At 41.4% G+C, this 27,615-nt stretch overlaps 3 protein-coding genes across 3 annotated transcripts; 1 reads left to right on the plus strand and 2 right to left on the minus strand.

The window, feature by feature from the left end:
• The first annotated feature begins 198 nt into the window (after positions 1-198).
• Positions 199-6,856, plus strand: hdac1 (histone deacetylase 1). The gene is made up of 12 exons (XM_084919403.1): positions 199-311; positions 1,310-1,422; positions 2,799-2,916; positions 3,000-3,074; positions 3,334-3,472; positions 3,757-3,898; positions 3,989-4,081; positions 4,171-4,279; positions 4,366-4,746; positions 4,845-5,000; positions 5,084-5,129; positions 6,021-6,856. The coding sequence occupies exons 1-12, from the start codon at positions 263-265 to the stop codon at positions 6,046-6,048; spliced, it is 1,449 nt and encodes a 482-aa protein (XP_084775529.1). The 5' UTR covers positions 199-262; the 3' UTR covers positions 6,049-6,856.
• A 1,759-nt stretch (positions 6,857-8,615) lies between these two features.
• Positions 8,616-12,569, minus strand: eif3i (eukaryotic translation initiation factor 3, subunit I). Its single transcript, XM_084919404.1, has 11 exons — positions 12,436-12,569; positions 11,960-12,052; positions 11,786-11,873; positions 11,443-11,508; positions 10,788-10,937; positions 10,399-10,526; positions 9,758-9,868; positions 9,549-9,638; positions 9,387-9,460; positions 9,187-9,279; positions 8,616-9,085 (listed from the first exon to the last, which is right to left on the minus strand). Exons 1-11 carry the CDS (start codon positions 12,436-12,438, stop codon positions 9,004-9,006), a joined length of 978 nt encoding a protein of 325 aa, XP_084775530.1. The 5' UTR covers positions 12,439-12,569; the 3' UTR covers positions 8,616-9,003.
• A 978-nt stretch (positions 12,570-13,547) lies between these two features.
• On the minus strand, positions 13,548-26,178 carry txlna (taxilin alpha). The gene is made up of 11 exons (XM_084919646.1): positions 26,090-26,178; positions 25,281-25,480; positions 21,996-22,253; positions 19,469-19,560; positions 18,988-19,158; positions 18,622-18,816; positions 18,401-18,520; positions 18,220-18,294; positions 18,040-18,132; positions 17,852-17,947; positions 13,548-16,812 (listed from the first exon to the last, which is right to left on the minus strand). The coding sequence occupies exons 2-11, from the start codon at positions 25,468-25,470 to the stop codon at positions 16,477-16,479; spliced, it is 1,626 nt and encodes a 541-aa protein (XP_084775772.1). The 5' UTR covers positions 25,471-25,480; positions 26,090-26,178; the 3' UTR covers positions 13,548-16,476.
• Positions 26,179-27,615: the final 1,437 nt, after the last annotated feature.

Raw genomic sequence — 27,615 nt, forward strand, 5'->3', positions numbered from 1 at the left:
GCTACTGTACGTGCAGAAACTTGCCTTCATTGCTTCTTGCAGCTTGAACCCAAATACCAAGTGCAACTGAAAACGAAAAGAAATCTTTGCCATAGAAAGCCCTGAAGGCAAACGGCCTACGGAGCGCACTAGGGCGCTCTTCGGTTTGTAATACCGGCGCCTCCCTGTAGGGCGGTTCAGCCTCTGTGATTGGTTGACAGGACCTCAACGAGTGCTCCCTGGAGCCACAGAGGAACCGGTGAGCACGGAACAGGGGGGTAAAATGGCGCTGTCTCAAGGAACAAAGAAGAAAGTTTGCTATTACTATGACGGTAAATATCGAACGTATGCATCTTGGTTTGCCTTGATATCGAAGTGGCATTGGAAGAGTAGGAAATATTACATGTATTTCATAAAGAATCGAAAAAGGTTGTTATACCACCAGGCTAGCTAGCCGGTGTGGTGAGCTAATGTTAGCTTGACTAACTAGCCTGCTTTAGCCACACGGAAAGCATAGTTGGCTGTTAGCTTAAGCCTGCACGCAGCACACTGGGGGATCTTCACCGAACTTCCAAGTGCTTTAGTAAAGGGACCAGTTTCGTGAAATTGTTAAAGCATTTTAGTGGGTTTTAGATGCGTGTGGCTAATAAGGTCTTCCCTGCAGCGTGAAGGAGTCGTGAAGCGATCTGACGCTAATCACATCAGTGTTACTCGGGAATTGCTAACAACTTCCGAGAAGTGTGAACGATGTACCGGCTTCCTCTAGATTGGCGCTATCTAGCCCAGTGGTTTCATAGAAGTTAGAATGCGTTTGACTCCATTTAAAAAAAAAAAATAATGTGCAGAATCGCATACATAAGAAACTTCTATAACACTGAGCTTATAAATTCCCAGCCGAATGATTTGGCTACATTAACGGGTGTATTGAGCGTGGTCCTTCTCTCAAGCCTTCTTGTGTGCTTTTTAAAATGTTTGTCTGGCAAAATAATTCCGATAAAAACTCCCACAAGTCAGCCCAAGACGTCCACAGTGTATTCTGCAGTAGTCGTTTAGTGAATATGTGTTACAAGTTTTAATTTATAAAAGAGGTTTAGAGTTGGCCAAGTTCACAAAAAAGTCATCCTTACACGAAGCCTCGTAGACTTTTTAACTTAAAGGTGTATTTGAAATGCAGATGAGCAGGTTTTGGGTTGAGCTGAGCTTGAATTTGGCATTTTTAGAAGAACTTAAATGCCTAAGGCAATGTGGCTTTTCTTTCTTTTTTTTCTTTCTTTTTTTTTTTTTTGCAATATCTAAAATAAACTTGTCTGGATGATGTTTTTGCCCACAGGTGATGTGGGGAATTACTACTATGGCCAGGGCCATCCCATGAAACCACACAGGATCCGTATGACGCACAACCTCCTCCTCAACTATGGACTGTACAGAAAAATGGAGATCTATGTGAGTCATACCACCAGACACATCAGACAGAGACACACACACACAGGATTTCTGCCAGGACTGATAGTACTCAGAGGCAAACTGTTAATGCAACTGTACCTTGCAACAGTTTTTAAATGGTAAATGGCCTGTATTTGTATAGCGCTTTTTTACACACATAAAAATGGGTAGTTATTTGCTGTTTACTGCAGAACTGCGATGAGGTTTTATAAAAAAAATTAAAAATAATGGTCATCAGTTGCTGTTTTAACTGTGTTAAGCTTTGAACGATGTCCATGTTGAGTAACATTTATAGAGCTCCATGCAGCTGTAATTGTGGTTTATGAGTCTGTGACTTGTTCCTGTGCAGCCACAGTGAGGGTTTGGTCTCCAGCAGTAAGTTAAACTCATTCCAAATTGGCATTGGACTCAACCAGGGATCCCCTTTGTTACTGAGTCCCTTTCTAACTTTTATGGACAGAATTTGTAGGCAGCAGGTGAAAAGCTCTAGGTTTGGTGAGCTCAGCTTCACATCTTTGCTTTTTGCCAATGATGTGGTCCAGAGGGAAAAACCTATCAGGTGAGACGAACCTTCTTGTTTGCAGTATTCCCAGAGTATTTGGTGTCCCTGTATATCGCCACCCAAAATATCATGACGCTGTGCTGAATCTTTTTTTTTTCTGACCCCTACCTCTACTGGTTTTAATTGAGTGATAGTGTCTGGCTCAAACTGGGGGAACTGGGCTGTCAAATGGGTTTTAGCTGGAAGTTCAGACTCATCAGGTTCTTGTTTGTGAGCGTGAAGTCGTAAGGTCGTTTGTTTTTGTTCCTAATCTGATTTAAGGCCACAAACTTGGAATAGTGACCAGAATCCTTTAATAATCCCTAAGGAAATTATGTAAAGAATATGGTCTCTGATACATTCAGTAGAGCTCAGAGCAGAGCTGCTACTCCTCAGCATCAAAACGAGCCAGTTGAGGTGGTACAGGTGTCTTACTGGGATGCCTCTTGGGTGCAACTTAGATGACATATTTGAGGTATGGTGAACCCAGAGGAGACTCGGAACATGCTGGAAAGATCGTGGCTCTCTGTTGCCGAATCCCTCAATATCCCTTCTAGACTGGTCATGTGACTTTGACGTCAATAAGTGATAGACGATTGATAGATAAATGGATAGTTTGACTATGGAAGGTTTCCATATTTGTTTTATCTCAGAAAATTAAATAAAAATGAATTTTGAAATATATCTCAAGCTGCGTTATATAGGACTGTCAGTTATATAAGACAGGTAAATAGGGCTTGAATGATGGGTTAGCCCTGTCTGTATTCACACACCTGTACCAAACGGCACAAAATGTTAGTTGCAACTAACAATTATTGACAATGTGTTATTTCAGAGACCACACAAAGCCAGTGGTGAAGAGATGACAAAGTACCACAGTGATGATTACATTAAGTTCCTGAGGTCCATCCGACCGGACAACATGTCTGAGTACAGCAAACAAATGCAGAGATGTGAGTGCGCTGTTTTCTTCTCATTAATCCTCGGCTTTTCCTTCTGTTCAGGCGTATAAAAACTGTTTTTCTCTTTCTTACAGTCAATGTTGGAGAGGACTGTCCAGTCTTTGATGGTCTGTTCGAGTTTTGTCAGCTCTCAACAGGTGGCTCTGTGGGTATGTTTTCCAAACACACTTCACATAATCTCAGTCCTTTTGTTTACAAAGAGCAGCTAATCAGAAGAAATTTAAAAAGGAAGGTGGATGCTAAAATGACTTGTTTCAGACAGGGTGAACTGAGAGGCCCAGAATAACATACATGAGGAATATTTTGACTGTTCAAATGCAAACTTACAAGAATCAAAATACAGTTAAAACTCCCCTTAAAAGCTCCATCAGATTGTTTAATGTTGATTATTCCTTTTCATTCCTGTAGCTGGAGCAGTGAAGCTGAACAAGCAGCAGACAGACATCGCCATCAACTGGGCCGGTGGGCTCCATCACGCCAAGAAGTCAGAGGCCTCTGGTTTCTGCTATGTCAATGACATCGTGCTGGCGATCCTGGAGCTGCTTAAGTAAGCAGCACAGCTGTGCTCTGTTTTTACATGACTGTATATCCTTGTCCTCTGTCAGCAGAGCGCATTTATGAAAGCATCCAGAAATGCTCTGTTAGGCTCACTGTCTTTGTCCTGTGTCTTTCTGAGTGGTTGATTTGCATCAGCATTTATTTGCTTTTAAGTAGAAACACACACTGGGTGCACTTTTGACCACTTTTGGAGTGTTTTTTTGTTTTGTTTATGTTATTATACAGTAGTAGAACTGTATAAGTTTATTAACTGAGTTCTATGCCATGTTTCAGATACCATCAGAGGGTGTTATACATTGACATTGACATCCACCACGGTGATGGAGTAGAGGAGGCCTTCTACACCACAGACAGGGTCATGACCGTGTCTTTCCACAAGTATGGGGAATACTTTCCTGGCACTGGAGACCTGAGGGTTAGTTTTCTTACTCTTACGTCTGACACGTGACCAGTGCAACTTGAACATGTGTGACCATGAATTCAACAATATTCCCAATGTGTGCAGGACATTGGAGCAGGAAAGGGCAAGTACTATGCAGTGAACTACCCCCTCAGAGACGGTATTGATGATGAGTCCTATGAAGCCATCTTCAAGCCTGTAAGTTTTCTTTGATAATGTTTCTGTAGCCAGCAGAGAGCATGTTCACTGTTCATGTTCTGACTTTATTATTACTGTGTGTGTGTTAGGTCATGGCTAAAGTCATGGAGATGTACCAGCCCAGTGCTGTGGTGCTGCAGTGTGGAGCTGATTCTCTGTCTGGAGACAGACTGGGCTGCTTTAACCTCACCATCAAAGGTATAACCACACAGTCCAAAAGATAATGCTCAGATCTGCCTTTGTACCATCAGGAATTTCACGCCAATATGTGCTGACTCCTACAGGTCACGCCAAGTGTGTCGAGTACATCAAAACTTTCAACCTTCCTCTGCTGATGCTGGGCGGCGGAGGCTACACCATCCGCAATGTGGCCCGTTGCTGGACCTACGAAACCGCTGTCGCCTTGGACTGCTCCATCCCCAATGAGCTGCCGTATAATGATTACTTTGAGTATTTTGGGCCTGATTTTAAGCTGCACATCAGCCCCTCCAACATGACCAACCAGAACACCAACGAGTACCTGGAGAAGATCAAACAGCGCCTGTTTGAGAACCTGCGTATGCTGCCTCACGCCCCCGGTGTCCAGATGCAAGCGATCCCAGAGGATGCCCCTCACCCAGACAGCGGAGACGAGGAGGAGGAAGACCCAGACAAACGCATCTCTAGTAAGGGACTTCAGGAGGAATTATTTTTTTTAGGATTAAAGGAAACAGTGGCATGAGGATTTGTACTGATGCCTTTTTGTGTGTGTTCTGTTTTTCAGTCCGAGCCCACGACAAGAGGATAGCCTGCGAGGAGGAGTTTTCTGATTCTGAAGATGAGGCGGAGGGACAAGGCGGGGGACGCCGGAACGCAGCTAACCACAAGAAGGCTAAACGAGTGAAGAAGGAGGATGAGAAGGGAGGAGAGGAAAAGAAAGGTGAGGCTAGTGAGACAAACCTATCGTAGAACATGATTAAAGATAACAGGAACAGTATTTACCCATGTGTCTTTGCTTCCTAGAAGTCAAAGAGGAAGAGAAGGAGGAGGAGAAAATGGACACATCAGGGTAAGAAACATTCAGACTGGGACAGAGTGGTTCACTTTTACTTGTCTCGGTTGTTCACTGGATATGGAGTAGAGAATTTTGACACCAGGTTCCCAGCTTGAAGCAATTTCAGATTCATGACATTGTGGTTTGTAACTGGTTGGTGTAGTGGTTTCTTACATTTATCATTTAGGGTTTTCAGTTAAGGCCGTGTGTGTAGTAAGGCAATGCTGTCTACCTCTCTGCATACTGTGTGGCTCACACACAACAACAAAGCAGCTAATGAGACAACAAGAGGCATATAGTGGAGTTGCATTGCATGATTTGACCTACTTTTTAGTTGTTCTTTAGACTTGTAGTTGAAGTCGTTCAGTCGGTTTTTAAGTGTTTAAAAAAATGGCCTCATGCATACAGACAGGTGTATTAAGCTCCAATCAGAGGAGCTGCGTACCACACACATTCATTTATAGAAAGAGGTGTGAGGCATGAACAAGCAAATGATCACCGTCCATCACCTCCCTAATCTGTTCTGCAGCTGGTAATGTTGCTGTATGAAAGTACTAATGATTATTCAGTGCTGTTGGTAACTTGCTATAGTTAGTTGTTGTAAAGCACGAGGTTATTGGTGTGTCCTGGCACACTGCTGGCTAATCAGTTAATCAGTGATATGACCAAAGCTTCATCTGATTGGACAGTTGTTTTGATAAAGAGATACAAGACTACAGTGTGGGTGTAATACTGTGCTTCACTACATGACGTTCATAGTGTTTGAGAAAAGGGCTGGTAACAGCAGATAAGTTACTGAAACTGCTAAAAGAAAGGGAACCCTCTTTGTCTTTGTGTTAGCTGTTTAGATGATGTTTTCTGAGTAAACTCAGTGTAGTAACTGTAGCAACTTCTAACCTGTTTCAGACCAAAAGAAGAGGTGAAGACGACCTGAAGACCGGCACACAGAGGAATGGATGGTTTTATTGTTATCCTCAAGCCCCTCTTGATTCCTGTATTCTCCCACTCCAGTGATAGGGCCTTTTTCTATTCCTGTTTTTATTATGTGCTCTTAGAGGCAAGCCTGATTTACACTGTCACCTGTTTACAAGCCCAGTGATGCGCCAGTATAAACCGCACCCGCCTGGTGCTCCATGTAGAATAAAATGAATCCCTGTGAGCTGGTGTGTAAACCAGGTTTGCTCTAATAATATTTGAAAGCCACCCAGAGTGTTACTGTTCCTATCCTGGTATTTCACTCGGAAGTCCCTGCAGAGATGTAGATGATTTCCAAGTGCTCACATGCAAAAAGGCTTCGTTAGTTTTCAGACATCTATTTATGATACTGTGATACTGAATAACCAGCATGAGGCACTGTTTGCCTCTGTGTTGCTTCACTAGTGAATGCATGTTTAGATTGGTCTCGCCTTTAGCATGTACGTATTACTGCCTTTGCCCAAACAGTCCCTGATCTCTGCTCAGTAACTTATTTAAAATCACGAGTACAGTCCCCTCAGCCCATTTTCCTATGAATATCTGCTCTGTTTTTTTATTTTCTTCCTCCATTGTGTGTTTATGTAAGTATGAGTGTGAACCTCTTCTGGGGTTACTGTTGGGGTATGAGTGACTTATTTTAGATATTTTGTACCATTATACATGAAGGTGGAGTGAGCCTCTACACGTGCTTGTTTGGAGTTCTATCCTTGTGAAATGTGCATTATCAGAACTTTGTTATAAAAAAATAAATAAAAGATAAAACAGAACCTTATATTGTCCTGACTTGTTATTCGTACTGACACTGTAAATTAAAGATACAAAGGCAAGCCAGAATTTACAGTACAGTGCCACCTAACTTGTCATCAAGAGTGTTTTAAGAAGACCCAGCTCCCCAAGTTTGCTCGATCACACTTCCACATGCAGTGTACTGAACGCCAAATTGTCCGTGCACGTGGCTTTGAATGCTCAGAGAAGAAAATGGCTACAAGTACATTCAGTTCTGATGAAGTTATTAGAGACAATTTCCTTATCACACCCAGACAGTCTTGGTGCCTGTGGAGATTAAGGGCTCAGAGTAGGGAGTTGTTTGGTGTCAGCCAGCTTCTTGCAGAACTTGAGGTGAGGTTTTCTATTGTATAATCACAGGACGGTCTGAACTATCAACTTTTTCTGGTCCAGCCCACTTAAGATCAAAGTTTGACATCCCCGTCCTACAGTATTGGTCAACTGCTTGTAACCACTTGAAAATTTCAGACCTCGTGGATATCGTGCAATTGTACAAAAATAAATCTTTCAAACTAAAAACTGCAACTTACTAATAAAAGTTCCCATTTTTTCTCACCCAATATGTGAATCAAGCATTAATGCAAAAACACTGAGTACACAGGCCAACAGGCATTTCATTAAATATGCAGATGACACAGTCATTGTAAGCCTCCTTCATGGTGAAGAGGATTCCCATGGGCCTGTTGTGGATGAGTTTGTTTCGTGGTGTGATCAGTCCTTCTTAATGATTAACACCTTGAAAACCAAGGACATGGTTATTGACTTCAGGAAGACATCCCCCCATCCTGCGCTAACAGTGGTAAATGGTGCAGCCATTGAACTGGTGGACAGTTATAAGTATTTGGGGGTTGTTCTTGATAAGACTCTGTCCTTTGAGTCACATCTTGCTGCTACAGTGAAAAAGGTTCAACAAAGACTACTTTTTAAGGAGGTTGAGAGGTTTCAATGTTTCATCTGAAATGATGACTCTTTTATAAAAGTTTTATTGAATCTGTTTTAACTTTCTGTATCATTGCTTGGTACGGTGATATGTCCCTGAATAATAAGACCAGACTTAGCAACCTGGTTAAAGTGGCTGGTAAGATTTCAGGGAGGTCTCAGGTCCAGCTTGTGGACTTTTATAACAGGCAGGTGCTGAGGAAGGCCACCTCTGTCCTGTTGTGTTCGGATCATCCTCTCTTTAATGATTTTCAACCGCTTCCATCAGGTCACTGTTATAAAGTGCCTGCAGTGAAAACAAAGAGACATAGATTGTTTTTTGTACCTGCTGCTATTATCATAGTTAATAACACTAAACCATAAGTGTTGTTGCCATTGCACATTGTACTTTTTTGATGAAAAATCTAGGTTGTTTTCTCAGGCTTATATTATATTATATTATTTTGGAGTGTGTATGTGATGTGTTGGTTGTCTGTACGGACATACTGCAAATCAATTTCCCGTTAGGGACAATAAAGGTACCAATACCAATAAACTGTGCTTCAATGTGTAAACGTTTTCTCACCCTGCTCTGCTCCTTGGATCAAGTGTCAGAGCTGCAAACCATGTCTGACTTGGTAAAAACTGTTTAAGGTTTTATAAAGAGCGATCAATTCGTTAGCAGATCATTGAGCTTAGTAGAGGTATGTCCCACATGAGAGTATAAGAAACACAATCACCACTATAAAGTTGTATCACTCCACACTGTTCAGGCTTATTTTTACTATCAAGTGCTATCAAAATGAGAGATGACAAACTGGAACAACTTAAGGTATTTTATAGCGATTTTTGGCAGAATGGCTTCACAACAGAAAAATGATTGATAAGTCAAATTCAATACACTTCAGGAGAATGGGTTAAAGTCCAGTCACAAAATATGTAGAGATCCAGACGCCCCTGATGCCACAGGAGTGTCAAAAGTGATGTTAGATAAAAAGCCTTACAATAAACACCACACTCTCGTCGGCTCTATTCCTTTATTGTGAAGTAATCTGGGAGAAGTGTACAGCGTAGACCTTTGTTGTACCCTGACTCCAGATCAGTTCAGATGAAGGGGAGGAGACAAAGTGCCGACTGTCCGTTATTCCTCTTTCCTGACTGGACTGAGTCTGATGTCAGCTGAAGCTGTGGGGTCAGGCGGGCTGGCAGTTTACGCCTCCAATTCAAAGTCAAAGTACTGTGGGTCAAAGTAATGAATCCTTACGTATCCGTCTTCTCCTCCACTGCTGTAACTGCACAAAACGACAACAGCAGGAGAAAAGTGTTAACAACTGCTTCAACCACGCTGTCTGTATATTTGAAGATGATGGTCAGGAAGACTGTCGTCTTTTACCTCTTGCCGTCAGGGTGGAATGCCACACAGTTGATTGGGCCGAAGTGACCTTTGACCCTGCCAAACTCCTCTTCATAGGCAGCATGGAAGAACCTGAGTACAGCAAAGAAGGTGGTTACCACCACAACACTATGTCAGGTTCCTGAAAGGACTAAAATCAAGCATTAAAAGGGGAATCCACATCTGTCACGTTAGCTTACCTGGCCTCAAACTTCCCGATCCTGGTGGAGGTCGTAGTGACCTCCATGGCCTCCTGTCCACCTCCCATCACCACCTGAGTGACACAGCATTGAGTAAATATTAAATGTCAGACTGATCCTCTGTGCAAAGGACATGCAGCACCTGTGAGGGGCTTCTCTTACATGGTCCATTATCGGGGAGATGGCAGCAGAGTTAACAGGTCTCTCTGTCTTAAATGTCTTGATGTGATCCAGAGAAGTCGAGTCAAACAACTACAAGAACATGAGGAACATGACCAACACTCAGTAACAGCATCACAGACATCTGCATGTGACATTAAAGCGAACGTACATCAGTGACCTGATCTCAGAGGTTGTGTTTAAAGGCTTACCTTAGCAGTGTTGTCCTTGGAGGCAGAGATGAACATCGTCAGATCCACAGATGTCTGGATGTCGTTGATCTGCTTGGTGTGCTCCTTGGCCTTCTTCAGGATCTCTCCAGACTGTCCAAAACATGAAGCATGTTTCAACATGATGCTTTGAAGCGGGATTCATTTTTTTCTTGTTTCAAGCTCCGCATTTTTATTCATGCACTCAACAATTCAAAATAAGCCTTGTTCCTTTCATGTTACAGTGGACCTCATCAGTTCATCCTGACTGAAACAAGCCGTTTTGGCTCCGCTCCCTTTAAGCCATTTCTGTCCCGATAAGCTGCCTCTTGCATGTCTGAGATAACCATAGAAGGACACCCTCTCTGACATCACACAGGGCCAGGGTAGGAAAAAAAAGATGGTGTGAAACTGTTTGGAGCAGTCTGGCTTACAATGATTCCTTGTACATACTCTGGCGTCATATGAAATTCTGGTCATGTTTAATATGAGCAATCACCATGGTAACAGCATATACAGAAATCAAGGGAAAGGTGAAGAGGCTCCATTTTCGTAGCACTGTGAGCTGTGTGTAGATAGCACGTTGCTTTCTATATTGCCTGTTTAATACATTCCCACATGTTCCCAGTGTGTGTGTGACAAACCTTGGCACTAAACTGGTTGATCTCTCCGTTCTCATGGCCGGCAATGACAAATTCTCCCAGAGGTCCCCACACAGCACTGGTGATCTTGTGGTCACTGCAAGGTACAGTCAGGTAGGGCTGGTTGTCCTCTGCAGAGAGAAGAGAGAGAGAAATTTTATACCACTGACATGAGCCATAATCTGCATATATGACAATAATTCCACCGATACAGTAAAACTCTCTCTAAATACATATAAAACTGAGACAAAGATGAGTTACTTCACACTGGTCTATGGAGGAAAATGTGCCCAGTGGTGGCTTCAAATCACCTCTTCTGATGTGTGACTCTTTAGTCTCGTAGCCCTTTTTCTTTAAAGATCAACATGACTGCTAACACTGTGTATATGCACCTATCTGCTGTGGATCCCGCAGGTCAAAGAAGTTCAGGAAACACTGGTAACCCATCTGCTTGTCTGTGGAGAACATGATGATGTTGCCGCTGAAGTCGAAGCCGCACGTTCGGACAGCAGAGTTGGTGTTGAGCAGAGCCAGCTGTTTACCTGTGGACGACACACTGTGGGCTTTATGACACTGTAGAACAAGCTACTTCCGGTTAGAGATTGTCTCATACCTGAGTGGTTCAGACGATGCTGCAAAAATGGCATTAAAGTGGATACATTATGTTTTTCCTTTTTCTCTTATACACTGTTAAAATGGTCGATGCTTTTATTAAACTCAGACAAAATTTAAAATGACAAGTAATCCCCACAAAATCCTCAGTTTTTTTTTCCTACTCTCTATGTCATTGAAAACAGAAATTTTTAATATGGCCATCTTAGGCTGTGAGCACAGAAGCCCCACCCACCCCTTGTTCAAATCCTTTGTTTACAAGAAGCAGCCAATCAGAATATAGTTACACTTAACATGAAAGGAGCTAAAACAGCCAGTCTGAGACAGAAGATCAACTGAGGGAGCAGAGCAAAGCCAAGTATACCACACATGAGGATTAGTTTGAAATCATGCAAAGCTAGTGAAAGAAAAATGATTAACTTGTTTTCAACCTACCGGTCTCACAGTCCCACAACCGACAGCTGTTATCTGCTGATCCTGTTAGCACATTTTTAGTGTCCCCTGAGAGAAGACAAGTTGAGGATCCAAACATGCGTATCCTCAGCACAGACACTATCACAGGATTACAAACTCATCCCAGAAAGTTTGCTCTGTTCATCTCGATGTCACATATCTAAGACCACCTCAGCTCATGTTTTTACGATGAACAGAATTACTTTAGTTGAATTTCCTTACCTGGATGATTGAGCATGCACGATCGATACATTACAATCTCAAACTACATCCGTTTGCTACAAAAAAACATTTCCAAGCATTTTTTCCAGAAAAATAAGGATACAGTCACAGTCCACACACCACACAGCTCCTGTGTGTCCGTTGTAGGTACCAAGCCTCTCGCCATTGACCGAGTACCATACGTTAGTTACCTGTAGAGAGAGATGATCAACGAGTTAGCCAGCTGCAAACAAACTAACAAACAATGGATGAGTGAGCTTGGCTATTATGAACCTACCGTGTCTTTAGCTACAGAGAACAGCAAGTCTCCTTCTCTGTTGTACTTGATCTGAGTGATGGACCTCTCGTGGCCCTGGAGCAGGATCGGTTTCTGTGAACAACACCAGCATTGATTTTAAATCAGCAGGTCGCCCTGTTTCAAAGGGGAAACAATGCGCAGGGCTCTACGATGACGAAACAACTATTAACGTTGAAATGCTTGGCAAAACAGCGAACGAGAGAAAAGGGCAAAGAAGAAAAGGGGGAAGCAGCTTTCCACTTGTAGCAACCACCACAGGCCGGCGAAACCTCTTTTAGCTACACCCAGCTAAAACTAGCTCAAATATAAGCTGTCGCTGACTAATTTTCGAGCTAAGCTAACGGTAGCACCAGCAGTTACGCTAGCTAAGCTGGAGGCGATCCTGGTATCAACAAACCGCTTCATTCGAAAACAAATATTAGCATCAGGAACCATTTACCAAGAAGCACACTAACCATTTTTGTCAGCTAAGTGTCGGCAGCAAGTCCAGTATTGTCGCCGTTCCTCCAGTTGAAAGAGAAATGATGAACACTCGTGTTTCAGGCGCCGGAGCCGCGGCGGAAGAGGAAATGTTCTTCTTCTCTTGGCGGGTGGGGAAATCGCATTCGAGCGCATTACCGCCACCTTCTGATCAGGAGAGTAGAGTAACGCTTAATAGTTATTATAGTAGTTAAAAAGAAAATCCCCCAAAATCTCTAGTCTGTTTATCTTTTTTGAACCCAATTATTCCAACATATTTGTTGAGGCTCCAGTCTGATTAAATTCGTTTTCACCCATACTATAAACAGCGTATATATTGCTACAGATAGCTGTAATTTATAACAGTATATCATTTTAACTTATTTCCACATGTATAATTTTCCCTTTGCCTTTGTTGAATATAAAAACACATAAAACCAGTATCATATATATGTATCAGGTCACATTTCACTGCGTGTTATACCTGTATAACCATGCACGTGACAAATAAAGAATCTTGAATAATAATTCAATACCAAGTCCAATAATTTGTAGATGCAGGCGGGGAAAATGATCATTAGGTGAAAAATAATACATAAATAAATAAATAAATAAACCTATCAGGGACTTAGCAAAAAAGTGTAGGTGTGGTTTTGTTGACAGATTACTTTACTACAGTAACATTTGTCTATCATGCAAGACCTGAGATGTACTATTTAAATTGCACATCATTTCCTTATAATTAGATAACTCTGGGATTAAACATTTAATTCAACTTCTTTTCCCGCTTATAGTATGGGGAGCTTTACTGGGCTGGCCCCTTAAAGCTCAAATTGGGCCATACATGGTCAATGACGTAAAACATCTTTGACATCCCTGATCTTAAAGGTCTGAAAGTCCAGGAACTTCTGACACTCTGAAAATTCAGCACAGTGTCGAAAAATGTCTGGAATTCCTGAACAGTTAATGCGGCATTTTTGGAAAAACACCTCGACTTAAAATCCACCGTGGTGCTGTAACTGAGGCAAAATTACACACATACTCAAAACACAAGCATCACTGACCAAATATTTATAGAAGCATCAGATAAAAGCTTGAGTCTAGAAGGTCAAAGCTAAGTCAGTTCTTTTATTTAACAAGAAACAAAATATACAGAGCCAGAGAAAAGTACTGCAAAAGACCAAAAAACAACAAAAACAGAAAGATCTTTGGTTCCTTCTTATGGTGAGTGAACCTCCCGGTCCACTGTGGGACAGGAATGAATCTGTCCTACGGGACAATGGAAGAGATTAGGTTTGTCATTGCGATATCAGATGAAAATGAGTCGTCACTCTGTTCCCAGTGCTACATATTATGTAGTACACAAGAATGTCAGAAGACACGTGTTCAATGGTCCATTAAGAGGCGGTCTAACTTTTCCATCTGTATTCACATCGGCTCAGTCGGTGCATCTTTCAAGAGATTCACAACATTACACTCAACATCGAAACAATCCGGTGTAGCTCAAGTGTGGGCCAAAAGGAAAAACAAATCTATATGTGTGTGTGTTCCTCTGTGAGATGTCATGTGTGGTACAGCACATCCATGCAGGACAGTGGATATAATAAAAATACATTCTCAGCTGAGTGCTTGTCAGATCAGACTGCCATAGAATAAAACCAAGACACGAGCGTTGCATAGAGGTCTTTGAACATTCAACTGGGAAAAACTGAAAGTACTTCTATCACACACACTCACCATACACACACCAGACAACCATGGAGTTTAAAGGAGGTCATTACTGCAGAGTGACAAACCCGAACAAAATTAGCAAAAAGAAACTGAAGTCATAAAACTAAAACTCTTTAGCAATGCTCTAACTTAATGGCGAGTATAGCGTGCTCTGCCAGATTTCCACATTTCAATGACAGATTCATCTTCCAACAATGCAGACGGACCAAAAGTTCAGGAATGCAAGATATTGGAATATTGACAAGTAAAATGATTGGTCGATCAGCGGCTGATATTTATCTGATGTCACATCAGTAAGGTGCTGCCTTAATTTTCAAAAATAACATGCTTAAGTGCCATAAAATTGTCATTTTAAACATCAGTACGACGCTTTAATAAGTGGGACTCAAATTTCAGGACAGGCCTAAAAATGATTTTCTGTTTTCATGAATTGAACCTGCTAAAAATATTGTGCCTGATGCTGCTGTTAAGACTTCACTTGAAAGAAACACATAATGTGAGCTTTAGGATAAACACTGACAATCAGCGGGCAAACTGAAGCAGACTAACTGGACACACACACGCAGCCTCTGACTCTTTACACCATAAAGCAGGTTGGCTTCACCTTACACAGCAGTGTTGCTGTTGTTGCCGGGCCGATTGGACCGGAGGGGTAGGAAAACACCACAACACAGAGGTGGTCGGTGGAATTACATGCACACTAGTAATGATGTTAATACGGACATATATTTTGGGGTTGTCAGCTAATAAAATAATATTTATTAATTGTCAAAAAAACATGATGAGATCTGAAGATGATGCGACAAAAACCTCTGGGCCTGAAAAATGTGAACACACAAAGTGCCAGAAACTGCAATTCCTCCAGTGGCCACTTGAGGCCTGCTTCAAAAGTCGATCCCCAAAGCCTTAAACTTTAATAAAAACGTTTCCAGCCCGGGAAAACAAATCCCTTCATAACACCACCATGATAACCTGTTATCCATGTGAATCAATGCCTGACCTGACCGATGCTAGAGTAGTTAATTGCTGTTTGCTAGGTCAGCTAATTCAAGTCACTGAGCTGGACAGCTCCACCATGTCTGTGCTGCTGGGACCTTCTGGAAGATTTTATTAAATGAAATTAGTTTGTAATCTAGCTTGAAATTCTACTATTTTATTCTGTTGCAGGCATGTGTGCCTTTGCTTCGCACCCCTACAATTTATGAATGCGTCTCGCTAACCAAGCTAATTAGCATTAGCTGTTAATTTAATATTTCCACCTGCTTGTACAAAGATGAAAAGTCATTTCTGACTTTGAAAATCCAACACAGTCGTGGCAAAAACACTAAATTTGAGGCTTTTAAATGTGACTTAGAAACCAAAGGGTGATGCCACTGTGGCCGTTTACATACAGTCTAAGAGCAATATTAAGGCCCTGGAGGTTATTTCAAATACGTTATTATAATCAATATGTTAAATATGGATAATGCTTTTAAAAGAGATGTTTCTGCAACTCTCATGGTGTGATTTAAAGCAGGAAATAAATTTACTCAGAGTATTGAGTACAGGAGTACATGTGTGAGTTCAGAAACAGAAAGGAAGAATATGGCAAACCTCAAAACAAGGGGAACAAACTCGAGAGTTAGAAATGAAGAGTCAGAATAATAAACACTGGCTCTGGATCTTAGGAAATAGAATGAACAAAGTGATGTAGTTAATGTAAATTTATTCATACGAGCTTTATATATACTTTTAATTTGCTAAAAATGCTTTGATAATTTGTATATACAAATTTAGATGTGTTAATATGACTACATGGCATAGTTTATGTTGTTATGGTGGTCCTTTATGTCATCCTTGGTTTCTGTTCTTTGATCATTTTTACACATGTTGACATTAATATGTAGATAATAACTTGTAAATATGATCACTATCCTTTCACTATAGTTATTTCTGAAAGTATTGTAATAGTATTAACTTGCGTGGCTGATTAGTTGCTTCCTGTAGATGATCACACTCAATAGATGCTAATAAAAACCATGAAAACCAAATTATTGCAGAAAATTGCATTATACATTCACAGTAACTGTGTGATAGTGTGCATGTAATTACACCAGCAGACTGTTTTGCAGAAGATTCTGGGAGATTACAACTAAATCCTTCTGTCAAACGCTGATCTGGTATTCTGGCCTCGTACATAAAGGTGTGACTTTGCAGTTTGCTTCCGTCCCAGTGTTTAACATGGGCTCCATCCAGCAGAGGAGTAGTGGCTTGCAGGCTGGTGGCTTATCTGTGGGTGGTTTGAAGAACGTGTGAGCAGTGCTGCTTCATTCCTGTGCCTGGACAGGCTGAGTGTTTGCCTCTTCCAGCAGGGTGTCTGTGTCCAGCTGTGGCTCACAGGGGCAGGAGTGGGAGCAAGAAGAGGTGGAGGCGGTGGTGGTGTCAGGGGCAGGGCAGGTGCCAGGCTCCAGCAGAGAGTCTGTAGGTGGTGGAGAGGGGGAGTCAGTCCCTGGGTTGGAGGTGGGGGCTCCTTCTGTGCCGCCGCTGAGGCTCTGGACCTTCTTGTTCAGCTCATTCCGTTCGACTTTGAGCGCCCGCCGGAGCTTCTCCAGCCGCTGGACTTTTCCCTGAAGTGCCTCAAACTCACGATCCCGAACGGCTTTCTGTGAATAAACACACACACACACACACACACAAAATTACAGCAACTGTGCTGTCAGCTTTTTAGCCATCTGTGCATTGAAAAACAGAAGATTCCACTTCAGCTGTAAGGAAGCTGAAACATTGTCATGTTGTCACAGAAAAGATTCCCATTAGTGAGGTTTTTGGCTTCTTGTATCCATAAAACGAGTAAGCATGGATCTGTTTAACACCCTAAGAGAGACCCAAAGGCGGTGACATCGTTAGGACTCTGGACTGAGCCACCTATGAAACTGTGATGTCGTAACCTTGCTGCAAAACAAGACTTGCAGGTTATTCTACTGTTCATGTACAAAGTCACCAAACTTTTGGTTTGACTGGAGATTTGATGCATCCACTTCCTACACCCACACTTGCTTAAAAAAAATTAATAGAATCATAAATGAAAATAAACACTGCAGCCATAATAAACTGTCTACGTAAGATTCTACTGTCTAGAACCGTGGGTTGAAATTTTAAGGTTAGGTTACAAATGTGATAGTCTGTGAAGCAAATGTGATGTCATCGCAGCCTGTAACCATTTATACTGCAGCTTCATGCCAATTTCACTGCAGTCTTATCATAAAGTATAAAAAAACCCACTAGAATACAAATAAAGGAGGTGAATCGACAACAAAGCTCAGCTCAGCTATTGTAGCATCACTTTTAGCACACGCCTCTGTTCACAAAGGTAAACAGGTTGAGCATAGAAGGGCCAATAATCCTTGTTCTGCTCTGCAGCTCAAAATAGTGGCACATACTCCACTATTTATGTGGCATCCTAAAATAAACTAGCTGCAGGTTAATTTGGGGATTGCCCTTCATCTTGCTAGACAGTTAGCAGCGACTGACCCTTCAAAATAAAAGCAAGGATGTTGTCCACTTGTATACTAGCTGCAGGTGGGGCTGTTCTCTAAGACAGCTGAAAAGATATACAGATTTTTAAATAGCTACACTATTCAAACACTGGTTCACAGCTTTTTAACAGCAGACGTGGACACAATAAGCACAAACCAGCTTTACCTCCTCGGCCATCTCCAGCAAGGCCTTGTTGCTGCTCTCCCACCTGGAGCGATACATGGCCGTCTCCTTCTCGAGCTTTTTGATCTTTTTAGTCATCTGTAAGCACAAAGCGAACAAGACTGTCACCGCAGCCAATAACCACGGAGACGTTTCATTCTTACACCTTCAAGTTAGTGGAGTCGCCTCACCTTCTCCATCTCCTGCTTGAAAGTGGTGAAGACCTCATTGCTCTTGGACAAGGTGGTCTGAAACTCTTCAAACTTCTCCGTGTACAGTGATAACTAGTGAGGGAAAACAACAACAACATTATTTAAATGTTAAAGTCATTCCCGAGTTCAGCTGGAAAATCTGAAAGGCTGATGGGAAACCTGCTGCTTGAGGTGAACTTCCTGCTGCTTCATGAGCTCACACATCCTCTGGGATTCTACTGCTTCTTTTAACAGCTGTGGAGGGAGAAAACAAAGCCGTTAGAGATTGATTGTTGCATGTGTAGATTCAGTCTTGTGCTTGGACTGTGTGTATTTATTTTAAAAAGAAAAGGATAATTACAAAGTCTTTCTCTCTTTCGTGGCGGTCCTCAGACTCCTTGAGCAGCTCCTGGGCCTGGTGCAGTTTTGCATCCACCAGCTGCTGCTGCAGGTCTTTGTGCTTCACCACTTTCTCTATGTGCTTTTGGGATTACAAGGTCAGACAGGCGAGAGTTTCAAATAACTGAGGACTCACTGGTGGCGCTTTAACCAAGCGGGTGAAGGAAAACACTGCCTACTCACTTCTTCGCGGAGTTTGTACTGTTCATACAGTTTCTTCAGCTTCTCGGCGAGCTCTGCGTTCTCCTGTCGAAGGCTGGCGTTCCTCTCGTCATGCTGCTGCATCTGAGCCTGGATGTCGTTCAGCGTCACCTGGAAATGAGAAGTCACCTCCTTCCTTTTCTCCTCCTCCAGCCGGGTTCTTTGCATTCCTTCGTCCTGCGGAGACACGATGATGATAATGACAACGAGTGCTTTTTTTATGTGATCGTCAGCTTTACCCTCCAAACTGTTTTCGCTTCATCAGTAAAATAAGACTAAAGTTAAGGAGTCTGTGCATGTGCGTTGTGTATACATGTAACAGATAGAGGACAGGGTCTGTTTTTGTACCTTGAGTGTGCGGTTGTGTCTCTGCAGTTCCCTGCACAGACTCTCCAGCTTGCTGCGAGCCAGGATGGCCTTGCTGTGTTCGTTCCTCAGGTTGTCTTTCTCCTGGACCAGCTGGTTCTGCTTCTTCTGCAGTGCCCTCATCTGCTTCTGGGTGTTTCGGTGCTCTTCCAACTGTAAAACACACACACACTCTTTCAGGTGTGACACCGCCAAACTAACATTTATATCTTTTTATGCAGGATGCTGCCTTGCTTTCCTATAAGACTCGACAGGACAAACTTGCCTTACACACTTTCAAATGTAAGAATAGTGCACGCAAACAATATGATGCTTGGGTTGTTTTTTTTGTCCTTAGAGGCAGACTGGAAATTTTACAGCAGTTAAAATGTTGCTGTTAATATGTTTTTAAGTATTTGTGATCGTTAACATAATAACAAAGACGTTTACAGCCAAAGCTACAAACTTCAGAAGAACTACTCACCAGTTCAGCATACTTCTTACAGAGGCCTGCGAGCTTCTCCTCGGGGGTGCTCAGTGTGTTTAGAGTCTGCATGAGAAGTGTGATCTCCTTCCCTGCTCACAACAAAGGCAAATAAAAACATCAGGATGGAACCTCGCCCACCTCACACAAATGTTAGCAGCTTTTTAAACTACTACAAACTGATGGATTTTGGATGGACATTTTCAAGAGATAGGCCAATTTACAGAAGGCAGTGTAAGATACTTATTTGTAGAGGTAGCAGTAGTGAGGCGGAATGCACATGTGCACACATGCATGAATGAAGAAGCAGCAGCAAATCCTGCATACGTTTGGTCTGCAGTAGAGGTGGGCGATAAACGATATACGATAGAAACGATATAAATTTGGCCAACGATAGAGATTTTGACTATATCGCTCTATCGCGATAGCGCATGTTGATGATGTCATCAAGCTGCGACTGTTTTGGTCGAAAGCATCGCAGTGGCTAAAACCATTATCATCTGCAAATTATGCCGGGCGACAGTCATAGCAAAGAGATGAAGCACTTTTGAAATATGGGGAAAGCCAAAAACTGCGCTTCCTCCACTTCCATAACATTGATTCATTAATGTTGAATTCTCTCGCAGCTGTTCTGTTCCCATGTTGTTGCAGTATGTTAATAACTAACCTCGTATTGTGGATGAATAATCTCAGTTGTTCTCCTGACTGAAGTTTGGCCCGTATATAGCATCCTGCTATGCGATTGCATTCGTCCCTAACCACCAGAATCCCTCACGTTAACTTTTATCGAGTGGAAAAAAAAGTTGGTGTTCATCCTCCAGTTTCACTGTGCTAATGTTATGCTAACATAGCTGTGTCGCTAGCAATCACGTAGCACAACATTATATACCAGATAGTCCAACTTCAGTAACCCTGCAAACGCCACTGCTGTTTAGTTTTCTGTCTTCATTTATGTTGGAAGTGGTAGCAGAGCTGTACGTTTTAATTAGTTTCAAAAATCTCTCAGTCAGAACATGGTATGAAATGTTTAGGTGTAAACTAGTGAGCTAACTTCCTGTTAACTTCTAACTCCGTTAAATTTAATAAATTCTGTTTTCATGGATGCATGGATGTAAAACTTAATTGTTACACCCGATAAAGCAGCAACGCTGATGATTTAATTAAAGATGAAAGAATTTAAACCGTTTTTAACTCTTAGTGTTCGTTTGACTTTGGGACCTGAAGTGGACGGAGTTTTGGACCCAGATTACTCCGCGAAGCTTTTCACTACGGCAGCCGTAATGCTCTGACAATCCATCAAGTGCGGCTTACCAAAGTTGTACTAAAACATTTTTTAACAGATTTCTGCACGCAGAAATCGGTTTGAGGTCAGTAAGCACAACCAGAATTCATACATAAGGCACACTCTCGATTTTTGAGAAAATTAAAAGATTTTAAGTGTGCCTTATAGTGTGGAAAATGCGTTATACAGAAGAAAAGAATATATCGTGATATATATCGTTACCGCACGTGCTTCAAATTATATCGCGATATGAATTTTAGGCCATATCGCCCAGCCCTAGTCTGCAGCACTGCTATTTTAAAAGAGTAGATGGGAATAAAAGGCCACAGATGTATTACAGGCAGCACTTTTACAGTGAGCCGAGCAGTTTGCGGTGTTTCATGGTTTTAGTCACATTTCAAAAAACCGCAGAGAGCACAAGCTCAGCAGTGAACACACACAGAGCTCTGTGCCACAAATCCACTTATTTTTCTAACTTTCCTTAGATATAGAATCTTTCACTTAACACACTGAAGCATCTTTAAAAATTAATCTTTTAATGTGACTCAGACAGACCTGACGCAAACGTGACAAACAAGAATGTCTGACTCCCACGTTATGTCGTTCAGGTACTACTAAGTGCAACTCGAGATTCTGCTACTCGCAGCTGTCTGAGAGTCACATTATTTTCTTTTATCTTTAATAAACACCTGCAGACACAAATGCAGGAAAAACAAACAAGAGTCATGCACAAGTTTACACAAACATTACATTAAGTCCAACAAGACATTAACAATATGGTATCTAATGTTTTGTGTCCTTCTAAACATATCACAGATGAGCTGCCATATACAAACTTCAGGTTTGTCGAGCAGACAACAGCAGCCCTTCTCTGGATGAATACTGCTGCACTCCATTAGCGCTCTCAGAGAACAGCTGCCTCAGCCTGTAACATCCAACACAGTCCTCACTGATTTCTGATCAAGGGCCCGTATTTCAGATCATGTTGAGTCTGCTTCTCTTTGACCTGAAATGCTATGCCGTTATTGAAAAGATACACAAAATCTACTCGTTTTATATCGCCTGATTTGCATTTCTGGACTGTGCTGGTGATTACCGAAACAAAATGGTTTTGTGTGCAGTCATAAATTTGCATTTTTAGTAGATTACTCACAATCTTTCCACTTGTGCAGCACGCTCACACTAATTTCTCCCACTTATTCCTATAAATCTGGCCAAAACACTGAACACACTTCCCCCTCTTACCTAGACCCTTCACTTTTTTCTTCTCGTGAGTTTTCTTCTGCTGCTTTCCCACACCGCTGTCACCACCGTTGACTTTGCTTTCCTCTGGCTTGTCATCTTCCCTCTCATTGGTCAGGCCATTGAGCTCTGGGCTGTGTGACTGGCCGTTAGCTAAGTCGCTGGCATCGTCTGAAATGCTTTCCCGACAGTAGGTGCTAAGGATGTCCTCCAGCTGCCGGCTCAGCTCCTCTGCCATGTCACACTGAGACAACGGAGCCTCTGCAATTATACAGAATGGAGGGAAAAAAAATTACTCTAGCTGCTTTTCTTCTTCTAAAGTCAAATATGTTGCATTTTGGGTTTTCAGTTCATAATAATTAAAAAAAACAAATAAATAATACAATGTAGAATTAAACAGTTACAGCGAGAGAAATATGAAGCTCACTCCCTACAAGACCGTGTTGGAAATGATACTCCTTAAAAAAAAACAAAAAAACAAAAAACAAACCCACCCAGATTATCAGCTCAGCAACAGTTTAGAAGTTTTATTTACAATATCTTGAAAATAAATGAGAATCTTTAATTGATTTGTGATTTTGAGATGCTTTTAGGCACCGTCCTCAACCATGATGCACATCTGAAGGCCTGTGACTGGCGTTATCATCACCACAGATGATCACATGGTCAGCATTTCTACTTCCTAACTGTCACTTTGGCCGTGCTGGATCTCACTTAGCAAATTAAAGGCTTAAGAATAAGAAAAATGAAACAACAACAGAGAGCAAACTATTCTAAGCAGTGTAGAGTCAAACATGGTGCCAGCATTATAATATGGAGCTGGAACCTGCTATTAGTAAATTCTGCTAACACTGCTTATGATGCTTGCATGGCACTGAAACTGATGCAGACACTTCATAGCTGGAGTTTGACAACTGAGATGCAGAAAATGAAAGAGGCACTGAGCTTTTTGATTGTATACTTTATCATACTGCTGTTAAATGCTGAATGCTGTTTGTCTGCAGAGGGTCTATTGTAGGGTACTTTACAATAGAGCAGGGCGATATGGCCAAAAATATTTATCACGATATATATTTGAAAATTTGCGATAACGATATAACTGACGATATAATTGATGCGAGACAAAATACAACTCCACAACATTACTAGCGCAAAAAGGCAACCTTCCATTTATTTTCACTTAAACAAGAAGCTGTTTTTTATGTACATTAAAGCTTTATAAAAATGTAACAGTGCAAATGCAAATTCCTTGCTTAAAGTTTAACCAAAAGGCATTTCCAGTAGAAATGGGCTGACATATCCTGAGCATAACCATGTATAATATCCACTGAAGTTAAAAAGAGGTGCTTTGCAACATTAAACTGCAGTGTGCAGTACGTATTTTTCGGACCATAAGGTGCACGGGATTATAAGGCACATTAAGCGAAACAAAGCAGTCAGATAAATCAAACTTTATTAAACTCATTCTTCTTGCTTCCTCCACTTCTGTACCATTGATTCATTAATGTTGAATTCTCTGGCAGCTGCTCTATTCCCATGTTGTTGCAGTATATTAATGACTAACCTTGTATTGTGGATGGATTATCTCAGTTGTTCTCCTGACTGAAGTTTGGTCCGTTTACAGCATCCTGCCATGCGATTGCATTTGTCTCTAACTATCAGGAACCTTAACGTTAACTTTTATAAGTGGAAAAGTGTTAGTGTTCGTCCTCCAGCTTCACTGTTTATGTTATGCTAACATAGCTGTGTCGCTAGCGATCAGGTAGCACATCATTAAATACCAGCTAGCCCAACTTCAGTAACCCTACAAACGTCACTGCTGTTTAGTTTCCTGTCTTCATTTATGTTGGACGTGACAGCAGAGCTGTACGTTTGAATTTTTTCAGAAATCTCTCAGTCAGAACATGCAATATCATGCTTAGGTAACTAGCGAAACTAGCGAGCTAACTTCCGCTAGCTTCCTGCTAACTTCTAACTCCGTTAAATGTAATAAATATTGTTTTCATGGATGCCTGGAAGTTAAACTACATAGTTACACCTGGTAAAGCAGCAATGCTGATCGTTTTATTAAAGATGAAAGAATTGAGACAGTTTTTAACTCTCAGTGATGCTGCAGTGTTCGTTTGACCTGAAGATTTCAGAGTTTAGGACCCAGCAGAGCATCTTAGTCCGACAAATACGACAATAACGACGGCCGCTTGCATGTTCTGCAAAAAAATGTGCTTTGTCGTGTATCTGACGGACAAACACCAAACCAGTTCCACATCACTGAAGTTGCACCATTTTTACAAACCAATTCTGGTTCATCTGTTTCACTCAACAATCGGCCATGTGCGTATGAAAACAAAGGCACTGCGCATGCGCGCTTTACTCAGTCTATCGCGATATTTCATTTTCCTATCGTTGCCTAACATTATACCGGTATTACCGTGAACGGTATAATATGGCCCAGCCCTACTTTACAATATAAAGTACCTTGAGGAGACTGTTGTTTTTCGCAGCAGTATTTTAATTTATCAGTGAGGGGATAACTTTCTCTCAGTATAAAAAATAATTATCCTAGCATCAATATAAGGACAATATAAGACTGCTGAAACTATTGGAATGGACATGAAGGAATGTACAAAGAAGAGGGAAAACTTCCCTGAAAAAAAAAAAAAATTGACCACAGCAACAAGCGAGGACCCAGGAGGCACTGCATGTGAAACACTGGGACAAGGCCCTATGTTAATTAACAAATGATGCATCAGCACCAGCATAAATGCACTTACATAGGTTGCATCTTGGGCTCTACAAAGTTTCCCCACAGAAGTCTACAGCAGGCTGTAGAGTGCAACCCCCCCACAGCTTGTAGTGGGAAGGACACACTAACTAAAGCACTGGATCACATGTTGCTATTAGCAAGCTTCCTTGCTTCAAATCAGAATAAGAACCATCACAGCCAACTGCCAGGCCAATTAGGTAGACAGCAGATGAGTAATTTGCAAAAAGAGAAAGATTTTAGCGCAGGAATTTATAAACTATACCGGACAACTGAAAAAAAAAGTGTGTCCTCCTGCCTCCTCCTTTCACAGGAAATAAACAGGTACATGCACCCTTCGGGTTGGCAGGTTAATCAATGAAATAGAGAAAAAAGCTCTACTCCTACATCTTGGTTGCTTGGTAGACATACGCATGCACAACTGGGAAACAAGATGATAAACTTGAGTCACAAAGACTGATGATAGGAAGGTTTTAGCCTACTATATAATCTAGTACAGCTGGGATTGACATGAATTCACAGTTTACCTCCCCCCGCCCCCTCCTCGCCCTGTGGAGGTGTATCCGTCTGTGGTGTCTGTGGTTCAGACTCTTTGGGGCTGTTGCTTTCCAAGCTGTCCTTTGCAGCTGCAGGTGACTCTGTCCCTGCTGCTGCTGCTGTGGGTGGAGCATTCTCCGCAGCCTGAGTGGTGGACTCTTCGGTATCTTGTTTTTTCATCTCTCGTTACCTGTTACAAGGAGAAAAACCTGCCATGGTTAGCTCAGAGGGATGGAAATAATAACAGCAAGTAGACTTATTTATTGAACAACACTTAACCGTCAGCGCAAATGAGTCATAGAACATTAAACGTAATAAAGTTTCTCTTCCCTAGCCTAATAAAGCCTCGGCTGTATGGGGACACAAACAAAGTGGCAGCAGCTGAACCACGAGCGAAATAAACCTATAGTTACTCCTGCTAGCTGTGCTCCTTCGCAGTGCAGTAACGTTTCCTGATGGACTTGTTTTTAAGTTTTGGTTTTAAGACAGGCTCCGCACGATTGGTTTGGTGAAACCTGAACTTTAGCCTGGAAATTCATATACATTTCTATCCTCCAAACATTAAGGAGTAACTTTTTCTAGCTGCTTTCTTTTCTACCGTGCCCTGTCCCCATTAGCTTTCACTTTGCGTTAGCTAGCACAAGCCGCCAGAAGCAGCTAAACTAGCTTACACGACTGCCAGGTAGCCGCTGTGAGCTCGTATATATCGGGCACAAACTACTAAAACAAAAAGACACACTACACGGCTACTTGCTTATAAATGATACATGTTGTTTGTAGGTAGTATACAACTGTTTACCTTTAGAGTCAAGGAGGAAATTGCTAATGTGTCTGTAGGTTTCCTTAACAGCGTGAGACAGAAAAAAAAACTCACTTCCGGTAATAACTTTGGGGTCTTCTTCTTCTTTGAGGTTTATTGGCGCTTGGCAAACAACTTGTTGGTGCTTTACCGCCACACGCTGATCGGGAGGTGAATTACAACGTTACAAAGCAGCCCCTCAGTCAAATTAACTAATGCTGAAATTAATGCTTAAATATGGCGTGATAAAACTCTTACTGATAACTTTTTAATTGTATCTTTTTGAGCTTTTCAATAAATTGAGTTATTTCTTCCTATTACTTATAGCATAGCATGTGTTCTATTGTTTTCTCCTATCCACAGTTGTAACTCTTGCCGTTTTATGTTTCCCTATTTTAAACAGTGCACGTCAGGGGTGTCAAACATAAGGTGCAGGATTAGCCAGACAAAGACCCACTGGGTGCATTTGGAAAATGTGACAAAAGACATGAATTTTTGGACTTATAAATATAAATTAAGATGTTTCGCAGCTTTTCTTACTGATAAAGATCTTCCCCATGGCTATTCCAACTACAGCAAATTAGTTAAATAACAGGTAAACAATTACATAACAGAAAAGTTCGTTGTTGTTCTCACTATTGACTATAGAATGTATTATTTTATTTTATTTTTACAAAGGGTCCACAAAAAAGGAAATATTCTGTGAATTACCAACTTTCTGGACCATCTGAGCTACAACTGATGTTTTTGTAATTTTATACATTTACCTCTTATAATTTAAGCCCAAAGAGTCATACTGAAAGATTGGTTACAGTAGCATCTCTTTATTGCAGAAAAACTAAATAGTAAACACTACACACTAAATAGTAGTTTTATATATAAAATAAAGAAATGAACTGTTTTAAAAGTATCTTTAAATTCATTATAACCAATCCAGCCTTTTTTGGTCCCAGTGTTTGCCACTCTCTTTGGAAAATACATTTTAATGTAACTTTGCCAAAAACTAATTGCAGCTTCTACCTGCCGATAGGAATGTCCTATCGGGCTCAAAATGACTTGATGTCATAAGCCAGCATATCATTGTAAACCAACTTTATTGAAAGTTGCTTGGGGATCAAACACCACTGTGTACTATTTGTGAGTAACAGACAGACTGAACTTAGATCAAAATTCACCATATATTAATAGATTTGTTTAATCATTTCCCACCCAGTTTTTATAATAAAACCCCAGCGGCTGGGGTCGGCAACCTGCGGCTCTTTAGTCCGTATAGTGCGGCTCCGCGTGGTTTGGGAAAATAAATTATAAGTATTTAGCTGAAGTGTATTTTATTTATGTTAGTTCTTTTTTAACTTGTAGTTCTAAATTGGAAGATTATTTTGATATTGAAATATAAAAATAAAATTATATTCTATTATTTTTGTCATCGCTCAAAATAAGCATCACACTCGCGGAAGCCGGTGTACCCGCCGAACGCCGTGCATTTATCGAGACTCAACCCCAGGTAGGCCAATTATGGATCTTCG

The sequence above is a fragment of the Perissodus microlepis genome, chromosome 22 (genome assembly GCF_051167445.1).
Source record: "Perissodus microlepis isolate ML-2025 ecotype Zambia chromosome 22, ASM5116744v1, whole genome shotgun sequence".
NCBI classification, from domain to species: domain Eukaryota; kingdom Metazoa; phylum Chordata; class Actinopteri; order Cichliformes; family Cichlidae; genus Perissodus; species Perissodus microlepis.

What these genes read in the sequence shown, in the direction of transcription:
- txlna (XM_084919646.1), bottom strand. Translation starts at nt 25,470, where the DNA reads ATGAAAAAACAAGATACCGAAGAGTCCACCACTCAGGCTGCGGAGAAT. An exon ending in CGAGGAGGGGGCGGGGGGAG is followed by an intron (nt 22,254 to 25,280) that starts GTAAACTGTGAA and finishes GTATAATTGCAG; the next exon opens with AGGCTCCGTTGTCTCAGTGT. An exon ending in GACACAACCGCACACTCAAG is followed by an intron (nt 18,817 to 18,987) that starts GTACAAAAACAG and finishes GTGTCTCCGCAG; the next exon opens with GACGAAGGAATGCAAAGAAC.
- eif3i (XM_084919404.1), bottom strand. An exon ending in GTTGTGGGACTGTGAGACCG is followed by an intron (nt 10,938 to 11,442) that starts GTAGGTTGAAAA and finishes TGTCGTCCACAG; the next exon opens with GTAAACAGCTGGCTCTGCTC. An exon ending in TCTCCCCGATAATGGACCAT is followed by an intron (nt 9,461 to 9,548) that starts GTAAGAGAAGCC and finishes TGTGTCACTCAG; the next exon opens with GTGGTGATGGGAGGTGGACA.
- hdac1 (XM_084919403.1), top strand. Translation starts at nt 263, where the DNA reads ATGGCGCTGTCTCAAGGAACAAAGAAGAAAGTTTGCTATTACTATGAC. An exon ending in AGTTTGCTATTACTATGACG is followed by an intron (nt 312 to 1,309) that starts GTAAATATCGAA and finishes TTTTGCCCACAG; the next exon opens with GTGATGTGGGGAATTACTAC. An exon ending in CTGGCACTGGAGACCTGAGG is followed by an intron (nt 3,899 to 3,988) that starts GTTAGTTTTCTT and finishes CAATGTGTGCAG; the next exon opens with GACATTGGAGCAGGAAAGGG.